General features: G+C 32.3%; 1 protein-coding gene across 1 annotated transcript; it reads left to right on the forward strand.

The window, feature by feature from the left end:
- The first annotated feature begins 5635 nt into the window (after window positions 1-5635).
- LOC25486297 (patatin-like protein 7) lies at window positions 5636-7838 on the forward strand. Its single transcript, XM_013607546.3, has 2 exons — window positions 5636-6709; window positions 7018-7838. The coding sequence occupies exons 1-2, from the start codon at window positions 5765-5767 to the stop codon at window positions 7390-7392; spliced, it is 1320 nt and encodes a 439-aa protein (XP_013463000.1). The 5' UTR covers window positions 5636-5764; the 3' UTR covers window positions 7393-7838.
- The last annotated feature ends 3660 nt before the right edge of the window (window positions 7839-11498 follow it).

The raw sequence follows: 11498 nt of genomic DNA on the forward strand, positions 1-11498 counted from the left end.
TAAACAATTTAAGAGTAATAAAGTGATGTACGGGCCAATGCAATACCTACTAAATTCGTTTTTATTTGGTCCTAAAAAAAGTTGGATTCTTATGATCCAGAGGAGAATAAAATTATTCAAAGGGGCGTTATACATATTCACTGCTTAGTAGAGATTCATTGAACATATATAGAGAGTAAGTACAGTTTCCGTATAGAGGATAAGAGATTTTAAATAAAAGTAGATAAATTCACCACATTAATTCATAACTGCACTTTGAGTTTGCGGGTGTATCAAGGTGTTTACACCAAAAATAAATAACTTGTTAGCTAAATGAACACCCCAAGCTGATTGTAGGTTAAGCAAGTGTAAATAAAGTCGAAAATAAGTTAATCGATTTTTTTTCAAGACTACTAAAGTTTATGAAAGTCGTTGAGGTGTTAGAATTAGTCAAAACTTTATAAAATTTGACAATTGGACAACTCGTGCTCTATTCATGTTTATGGTGACATTAACCGAAGGAAGTTAAGAGCAAAGAGTCGTGTTTTGAGGAAGTCAAGCACGCATGGTTAAAAGCAACATAAAATGTTGTGAAACATAAGACATCATGTCAAACGAGGGGCGCTGCATATCCCGAATAAGAGAAGGATTTATGCATTACTCACGTCATTAGTGTTTGTATATTAAAAATACAATTGTAATGTTTTTATATACAATCAATTGATCAAGACTTTTTTTACACATTTTATCTCCTTACTTTTATGCGTATATCTTTTATTTTATGTTCATTTTAGTTTATGATGTTGGAAATTTAGGTCTTATTAAAAATAAATTTCATAAAACATGTCCAACAATTATGAATCAATAGCTGAAGCAAACAAAACATTGAACATGATTATGATTGGATATACGTCATGTTTGATGTACCAAGGATATTAAGAATTAGGGCACTAGGAATACTTGGATAAAGCTTTTATGACAGCCCTCTCGACAACAACAATCAAGAGAGAAGGTGATCTGAAACAAATATCAACACAGTTACGGCGACTAATTTGGTTCTTCCTCAACTGGTACCTTTATGCCTCAAGTTCTCTTCAGATGGGGAGAAGAGAGAGTTGGTTTGCCGTGTACGATGTATTGGGGACCATAGCCTCTTTTATATTGGATCGCCATTAGGGTTTCCCATTATTCCGTTAATGGGTCATCCAGACATCCACCCATTGAGTCCATATCAACTAATTAAATATTTAATTAATTATCTAATCAGAAATCTAATTATTATTATTACGATATTTGCCCACATAATAATATTGGAATATAATTAAATAATAAAATATTCCAACATATGATAGTTACGAAATTAAGTTATTTTACCCAACATTTAAAAAAAGTTATTTTACCAAAAAAAGGTAATTGAACCCTGTTGTATTATGACTCAAAATTGGAGTTTGTGAAAAGTGAAGAACCGTGACACGATTCTTATGGTGTGTAACAATTTTTTAGGCAGAATGTGAGGGTGTTCCTGGAGCCAAATTGTTACACGATTTGTTGATAAGATTTGTGTACCTTAGGTTGTACGCAAGGAATCGTGACACAATTTTGACTATCGTGACACGATTTTGACAGTATTAGGGCACTATATAAGCGTTTCAGTTCATTTTTGAGATAGAGCTTCAAGAGAGAGAAACTTGGGAAATCAAAGGAGGTAATTTAGGGTTGATGGTCTTTGATTAGGGTTCTTTTGAGAGCTTCTCTTGTGTTGGGAAACATTTGTAAACACCTTGGGTAAGTGAAAATCATTGAGTGTCTTGTTTTTTGGTGAGATTAGGAAAATGGTATAAATTAGGGTTTGTTCTAATTTGTGAGCTTGTTGAAGCTAATTTCTTATAACCCTTTTAGTATCTCTTTGTAAGAACTCATTGATAGTAGATTGAAAAGATCAATCTCTCCTTCATAATAGGTCAAATTGGACTGAACTGGGTAAACATTTCTTTGTGTGTTTGTTTCTCTTCTCTCTTTATATTTTGCTTGTGGTTTTGTACTTTTCACTTTGATTCCTAGATTAGATCTAGGTTTATTATTGTTGTTGCTTATGATTACTTTGATATTGGTTACTACTTTCTTTTGCTCCACGCATCATAGTTTTATTGGTGTGATTTTGCGTCCGAACTCACAACAAACCCGAATTGAATTCACTGGTATTATTTATAAATTTAATATGATGATAGGTTGAAATTTTAAAGTCAATTCAATTTTTAGCCTTTGAACTACATAGCAATTCAATTTTTAGCATCAATTTGCGCATGCTTTCAAATTAAGCACCGGTGAATAAGGGAAAGGGTTTACATAAAATTGGTTTTCCATTGTTAATGTTAAAGAACCACTATATTATTATAAGTTATCCTATTGATAATTCATCAAACAAAAGTTATCCTAATCCTAATAATAAAACGACAGAAAATGAGTATAATAAATTGGTTTTTCTTTAGGAGAATATTGATCAATTATTAGAATAATAAGATAAAGACTTGTGCTAAATTAGCCACGCCATTGTCATTCCCACCACTAAGTTTTAAAATTCATAAACTGAAACAAAAGTAAGTAACTGGAATAAAGCAACACCACGGGAGAAAAGTTGCAGCACAAAAAGGAGAGATAGATTATGTTAAAGACTGTAGATGTACATACCCACCAACACATATTTAAATTTCATGCACATCAACATCATAATATATAAAGTTTGTTGAATTGCAACTTTGTTTGTTGCCTAATTTTTCTTTTCTTTAAACAATATATTACTTTTCTGCCTCTTTAATTTAAATCCATTAACTTCATCCTTCACATTGGTCATCAAACAATTCCTCCATCAAGGCGGCATGAGTTCTAGAATGAGATAGTACTTGGCTTTCTAATTTAGATGACAATCTTGAATTTGAGTTTAAATTTTAAAATTGGGAGACAATTTTTTTGTCAAGTAACCTAGTGGCTAGAGCTCACACAATTTAATTATGGAGAAGTGGGGTGTCCGGAGTTCGAACCCCAGCCCCTGCATATAATATGTAATATCCCTACCAACTGAGCTAAGCTCACGGGGATAATTGTGAGACACTTTATGATGTTCAAAACTGAATCAATTCAATAGAAAAACTGCAAACTAAACCAATTTAAACTGAAACCGCAAAAGCCGCATTTAATTTGGATGTATTCGAATGATTTTTTTACTCAACTGTAGGATTTGGTTTGGTTTGTGGTTTTTATTTTACTAATTGAACCAAACCAAACTGTGACATAAGAAAAAACACTAATTAAATCTATGTCACTTAGACCAATACTTTTAAAAACTCAATAAAAACTTTTATGAAATGACATGTTTTTTCTCTCGTTAAGTTTCTTCTTTGTTTTTTTATTTCAAAAAATGTATTTATATGCTACTTGAACTTTTAGAGAATGATAAAATATCAGTTTGTTGTATTTCTTACATAATAGGATTACTTTTGTCCATGTTTTCAACTTGGTCTATGTTGTTGGATGGAGACGAAATTGTAATCTTCGATGAAATTTCAAACATTGTTGAAAATATGTTGCGTTTTATATTTTTTATTTTTTTAACTTGATTTTAATGTTTAAAAAAAAAATTGTATTGTCTCAAAACAAACCGCTCCAACGATCCAACCTAAACCGTGTTGGTTTGGTTTCGTCCGGATTCCATTTTAAATGTGAACCAAGTCAAACTAAACTGCATGTTTTTTTATATTGTAATTTGGATGAATTTTAATCTTAAAACCGAACTGTAATTTTTTTTTTTATATTTATTTTAAGAGTAAATTACACTCCCCTCCCCTAAAAGATACTTGAATTACACTCCCCACCTCTCTTATGTTAAAATATACACTCCCCTCCCCTCTTATTCAAAACATATTAGTAATTTTTTCACTCCCCTCCCCTAAGAGAAGCTTGAATTATATTCCCCTCCCCCCTTATGTTAAAATCTACACTTTACTCCCTCAATATTTACTTTTTATTTCTAATAATCTAGAAAAATAATAATAGTCTAACACACTTCGAAAAAAAATAGTATTGCAGGTCTATTTTAATATAATAAAAAATTGAATACATTTTTTTCGCTATTTTTAATTTACAATTTCATTAACATCTAGTTTTAAACCCTATTAAAAAATATGAAACAACCCAAAATAAAATTAAAATATATGAAAAATTCCTAAAGACAATAAATCATGATTATTTAAAATTTAATTTTATACTCTAAATTATCAAATCATTAGAAAAATATTTAAATTTAATTATCACTGATATTTCAATTATAAAGAAATGAATTAATTTTTCTTAAATGATGATTCAAAATTAATATATATCATAAAAATATTTATTTATCTTAAAATAGATTAAAGTGTAGTGCATATTTAATTATTAAGGGATGGGGTTGTAATTCAAGAATTTATAAGGGAGGGGAGTATAAATTTTATTTTTCAAGGGAGGGGAGTATATATTTTAACATAAAAGGGAAGTGTAATTCAAGCATCTTTGAGGAGAGGGGAGTGTAATTTACTCTTATTTTAATTCATTAGAAATGATTTAATATTAAAGCATTTAAAAATAACATATGATTCAATGAATGTAGTTATATGAATTGTGACATTCGTAATAGTCTTTTAAGATGATTTTTAAAATTGAAAAAAAAAATCAATTAAGATGATTTAATTGATTTTTAAAATTGAAAAAAAAATCAATTAAGATGATTTAATAGAACTTGACAAAACAAATTAATATAATAGAATTGGTTAGCCATATGATGTTGAGAGAGTTGACAACACTTAAAAAGAAAAAATTGAACTGGATTCATGCAGTCGCTCATTTGAGTGGTATCTTAGCTTTGATAAAAAAAAAAATATAGATGTTTTGTTATCGATTCAATGATTTGTCATATCCCAAACAAATGACTTTAGTATTGAGGATACCTTAGGCCAGTGGGTCGGAAGGAAAAAATTGATTATCTTAAAATAAAAAACAAATTAATCAAAATTAAATTTTAAATTTCAATTAAACTTTGTTTGTTTCAACCCTCCGACATGTTTTTGGAATAAGGAGTACGATCAGAAGATGAATAAAGTCTGATAAAAAATTATTATACTCACTAATCGAACTTTCTTTTTAAATGGTTAATGGAGGTCATTAACCATTTAAAAATTGTTTGGTTAAATTTCAATTAAACTTTGACTTATGCTAAAATAAAATTTTTATATTCAATATATTACTCATTTAAATCCGGTCAAAGAAAATACTAGCCACTTAAATGCCATAAATTGTATATGATTTTTTTTGACACATTAATGTATATGATTTTTTTTTTCTAGAACAATGTATATGATTTTTGTTACCATGCAATGAATTGACTTTAAATTATAATTTATAGTTACCATTATTAGAATATAATTTCCTCTAATATTTGAAAACCCATATTAAATATAATTAATACAAAAAACTTACGACATATAATTAAAGTAAAAAACAATAAAGAAGTACAAAATGTCATTGTGATTAATTTATTTGAATCACCTTAGTCCTTAGGAATGTTCTTGGTCGTTACATTCACTCATTCTATTCTCATTCTAATTCCTCACACTCACTATATAAACGCACGTCCTCTTCCATTCTTCATCATCACATTTCTCACCATTTTCAACAACCAACACACAAATTCTCTCTCTCTTTCTCTCTCTCTCTCTCTACAAAAACATTCACTCCTCAACTCAAATTGCAGAAAAAAATGGCGGCACTGTCAACATCACCAATGAACAACAACAACAACTTGAACTTGAACACAATTGACACCAACTTCGAAGTTGATAAACTCACCTATGAAATCTTCTCCATTTTAGAAAACAAGTTCTTATTCGGATACACCGACACCGAAAAAGCGAAGAATTCGCTTTCAATTGATGTCAAACAAGCTAAAAACGCCGCCGGGAAAGTCAGAATTCTCTGCATTGACGGCGCCGGTTACACCGACGGCATCCTTGCCGCGAAATCGCTATCTCACCTTGAATCCTGCCTCAGACGTAAATCCGGTAACAATAACTCTCATATTGCTGATTTCTTCGACGCCGTCGCCGGCTCCGGTGTCGGTGGTGTTCTCGCTGCACTCCTTTTCACCCGTGGAAAAGACGGATTACCTCTGTTCACCGCTGATGAAGCTTTGAAGTTTCTGATCAACAACCGTAACAAAATTTCCCGACGATCTGGGATTCTCCGGCGAGTTTTCTCACCGGAAACAAAATCGGAGAAGCTTTTCCGAAAAACATTCGGAGAATGCACATTGAAAGACACATTGAAACCGATTTTGATTCCATGCTACGATCTCGTCACGCGCGCACCGTTCGTTTTCTCCCGCGCCGACGCGCTCGAAATCGACGGTTACGATTTCAAGATGCGTGATGTGTGTGCTGCCACGTCAGCTGATCCAGCGGCTGCGATTGAATTGAAGTCCATTGATGGAAAGACGAAGATCTTAGCCGTTGATGGAGGTGTTGCGATGAACAATCCAACGGCTACTGCTGTTACTCACGTGCTTAATAATAAACATGAGTTTCCGTTTTGTAACGGTGTTTCTGATTTGTTGGTGCTTTCTCTTGGTAACGGAGAGTTGGACTTTAACGCCGTTAAGTCTCCGTCAGGTTTCGTGAGAATTGCTGGTGAAGGAGCTTCCGATATGGTAAGAAAATAAATTTTTAAAAAATAATCAATTATTATTTTTCAACATTTAAATAAATCGAATACGACAAAGAAAATAAAGTTGCGTATCTTAAATTGTGATTTTTTTTATTAATTTAATTAGTTAAAATAATTCGGTGGTTACTAGTTAGGCTAAGAGTAATGAATGTGTCGCCTAACAAAAACAAACACATTCCTTTATATTTTATTTATTTAAAAAAAAATTGTATTGAATAATGATGAGTAGGTACATATATTATCATTCTTATGAATAATGTGACTTATGTATGAATGAATATTATAATGTAGGTTGATCAAGCTGTATCAATGGCATTTGGAGAATGTAGATTGAACAATTATGTGCGGATTCAATCAAATGGGGCGATGGCTAAGGTAAATAAAGGAAAGCCGGCGAAAACGGTGTCGGATTTGGTGGCGGTTTCAGAGGAGATGTTGGCCCAAAAGAATGTTGAGTCTGTTTTGTTTAAAGGAAGGAAGGTTGTGGAGAACACAAATTTGGATAAGTTGGAGTTGTTTGGGGGAGAGTTGATTAAGGAAGAAGAAAGGAGAAAGACTAGTATTTTACCAACTGTTGTGTTGAAGAATGGATCTCCCTCTCCTAGAACTTCATCTCCTAGGACTTCATCAGCTACTACTTTGTCAACTTCATCTTCAAGCTCTTAGATGATTGAAGAGAAGAGAAGAAAAAAGAGGAAAATTAATAGGAATATAATCTAAAAATTAGGTTTTCTCGTGGGTTTAATTATTTTTTTATATTTGCGAGTTTTGAAACTTAATGTCTTGTGGTTTTGGGTTAGCTGCCGCTTGAGATGATTAAGAAAGTCTGAGCTGTGCAGCGTTGAATCCATCCTCAATACTACTACTACCTACCTACATTATATTTATTTTATTTTTTTTATCTTTATTTAGTTTTTGGTATATATTACTTGTATTTTAGTGATAGTGATTTGTTCATATGGGTATTGTAAAAGGATGAATTTTGTATAAGGTTAGAGTTGTGTTTGATTTGTGAGAGTTAGATTGTAATGTTCAGTCAAAATGTCTGATCTAATTGTATTTGTGACGTTTTGAAACATTGATCATGGATTTTATTTTATTTTGTTGAAAAACATTGATTGTGGATTCCTTGAATGCTACAAAATGATGAGCTTTAAGGTTATTTTATTGGAAGACATTGATATATGCATGCTATCAAAGATGATTCATATAGCCTTCAACTTCAAACAAACGAAACACAAGAATAATTATCACATTTACAAATAAAAGTTAGAAAAAAAAGTTATAGACATAGCATTTGGCCGTTTAATAGTTGGGCAAGCCCGGTAAAAAAGTGTCACATTTGTTATGATATAGTACTTTGTCCACTTTACTTTGGAGAATGCTCTATTCGCTCCTCAATCTACTCAACCCTTGAAAATAAGGCAATCATGGGTCAGGACATGATAAAAAAAACATCGATTAGATCATAACTCTCGATAGATTTGTGCGATTGGAAGTTTTGATCTGATAAATCCGAGGGACTTTTGAGTAACTTGAGAGACATGTATTCCTTTATCCTTCTTTATCAATCTATACTGGAATTTTTTATTAGACCAAACCCAAATGTCAAGTTCATTGGCCTAATAACAAATCCACTGCCGCATAAGCATGGCCTCACAAAAGGTATTTGATGTAAACTTAGCATTCACCTCAAGCTTATACTGAGTTATGTCCATAACAGAATATCCCATCCACCAATTGACTATCATTGTGACTCCTTCTACTCTCTGCATGTATAATTTGAGTTCTATTCTAAGAAATTGAGGATCATGACTCATGAATTAACGTTCTTTTATCGCTTCCGCGGTTATTCAATCGCTTTAAGAGATTAAAAGGTTATAACTTAGGAAAGGGTTTTGAGTCAAGAGATTGATCAAATCTACTTAGTTAATTTGTCGTAAAGATTGAATAGTAATTAGGAATAAAGGGAGGTAAACTTCTCATATAAAGCAATAGGGGATTCATCGGTTTAATCATCCTTTTCAAATCATCTTTCAACAACTTTTATTGCTTTTTATGCACACAAACCTACTGCCTCAGGCACTTATAAAATTTACACATCCTAGATATTAACTTTATTGCTAAGTTGAGATTAACACAGTTCTCGTGGATACGAACTTATTTTATTACTTCGATAGTTTTAGTACACTTGCTAAAATATTTATCAAGTTTTTGGCGCCGCTGCCGGGGATTGTTGAATCATTTCAACTTGGCAATTTTGTTTTTGTTTAGGATTTCTGTCATTTATATATTTTTTTTTGTATATATATATGTTGAAAAAAAAAATTATTTATGCTCTTCGTTTTCTTCTCATTGTACGGTTATACTAAAAAGTTTTTCTAAGTTTTGCAGCTATGATAGACAGGTTACGCCTCTATGACACAAAAGAGATTTGGTCATTGCCGTATGAAAAATATATGATATCTTTGAAGATAAAATGTTTGGACAGTAAAATCTCGCTATTAAATGAGAGGTGTGACAGTTATGAGGTGGATCAACCAAGTAGTAATTGTGTAGAGAAAAAAGAGGTGATCAACATCGATTACAATACTCAACTTCAAAATATTTTAGATGATTTCTTGGTGTCAAATCAAGTGTCATTTGAGAAGTTTGATGTTCAGTGTGGTGATCTTGTTGAGAAGGCACATGAGTCTCAAAGGAAGTTGGTTAAGATGGAGACAGAATGTCACAAGGTTGTGGTGGAAAAAAATCCCAAAGTGAGGAGTGTTGATATTTGTTCGAAATCTGAACCGACGGAGGTTAAAGAAATAACTCGTGTGCAAATGGATGCACGTCCTTCTCTAAGGTGGGAGAGCTTAAATTCCAAAAGATCAAAAGTGAGTGCATGGGAGTATCTGATTCTTTGTGCTAAGTTCATGGAATTCCTACCAAACAAGAGGAAGAAGAAGGGTTATATATTCCTTCTATCATTTTTGCCACCCTAACAGTGGTTGAAGCGTCAAGCTCAATGACGTAAAAGAAAGCGCTTGGTGGGAGGCAACCCATCGGATCTTAGATCCGCTCAGGTATTGTTTTTATTTTTTTTATTGCATTTTATTTTACATATAAAAAAAAATATTTCCAATGTCTGCTACGAACGTGGCACGGAATTTCTTTAACGTGGCACGATCTAACAAACGAAGAAACAAGTTTGCTACTGGAAATTTCGTGGCACGATTTGAAAAAAAAAAAAAAAAAAAAAGTGGAAAGATGGACGGAAGGAAAAAAAAATCAAAGTCCACATCAGTTCTTTTTCAATCACTCGTATTTGTCAGATGTCAGTTGTGTCAGTTGAACTTTTAATTGTTGTGTTGTTATTTGGATAATTCAGTTGTACCCCCCCTGTCATGTAATTGAATCTGAACTTGTTTATTATTGACGAATTTGTTTGTTAGTTGACTTTTTCCAGTTTAGTATCAATTGCTTGTTCAAGTGGTATTCCAAAAGTTTATAAGGAGGTAGTGACTTGTATTTCAAAGGCGAAGTGTACGGCATGTGTGATAGGTAGTCGCAACTCCCAGAAATCTAACACTGTAAGGTTCATAGCCAAATTTTATTTATTTCAATTTACTTATATAGAGTGTTCCGTGCAACTACATTTCTAGAACTTGCATTGTTTCTTTACTGTTGATTGATCTTTATCATATAAACACTGAGGCAAAAGTGCTTGGTCCTGTGAGCCTTTTCAAGCCTACCCTGATTTTGATTGAATTTATCCTTTTTGAAAGCCAATTTGAGCCGGTAGGTTAGATCTTTTTGTTCGGTGACAAGCTACATATTGAGCCTAGGGACTTTTAGGATTTGACCCAAAAATATTATATTTGAGTTAGGCTATGTAGGGTGTTGCTAAACAATAAGTTTGGGGTTGCTATTGGAATTTGCAACCAACTAAGTTTGGGGTGGAGGTACTAGAGAATAAAGAACAAATCATGAAAAATATACACTCAAAATCAAAATGGTGTATCAAAAAAAAAAAAAAAAGAGAGAATGAAAAGCAAGGGACAAACAAAGAAAAATTTGAGTAAATTTAAACTCGATTGTCCCAACAAGTTACAAATAATCTCTAGTACCTTTACAAATTGTTATTTCAAGGGTGAATGAGGGATTGAATCCATTCTTTAACTTCCGTAGGAGTTGGCCTAACTCAAAATTTTGTGTAGCCTACTTATCCAAATATTATCCCACCTTCACCTAAGCCCCGTTATAACCCTTAAAGACCTTAAAGTGTGCATTGATATTGATTTTTATTGACGTTTAGAAATTTTTCAAGCGTATGGTAATATGTAGATTTGCATGTCGACTGTGAGTGAACCCTATTCATTTTGTTGCGTGGAGTTGTGAATTGGTGGATGCGTACAAGTCAAACTAGCTCATCATTAGCTAGTGAGAAGTTGAGCTTTTGGGTACTATCGCTTGATCAGGTAATTTTTATTTTACTGTCGATTGTCAACATTACAAGTGAATTCCTTGAGGACAAGGAATGATTCAAGTTTGGGGTTGTGATGACAGTCCGTCATATCACATTTTTAGAGTCTTTTTAATTAAGTTTTAATTCTATTTTTATTAGTTTAATACTTAATTTGGTAACATGATCAAAGAAGAGTAAATCAGGAGGTGTCAAATAGAAATGCTTTTAGAATTCATTAATAGGCTTATTTTGATCCAAGAGAAAGAAAGAAAAAAACGTAACATGCTTGTGGGAGAAGGAAGGCAACTAGGTTACAACACTT

Source organism: Medicago truncatula, chromosome 2 (assembly GCF_003473485.1).
Source record: "Medicago truncatula cultivar Jemalong A17 chromosome 2, MtrunA17r5.0-ANR, whole genome shotgun sequence".
In the NCBI taxonomy this organism is placed as follows: domain Eukaryota; kingdom Viridiplantae; phylum Streptophyta; class Magnoliopsida; order Fabales; family Fabaceae; genus Medicago; species Medicago truncatula.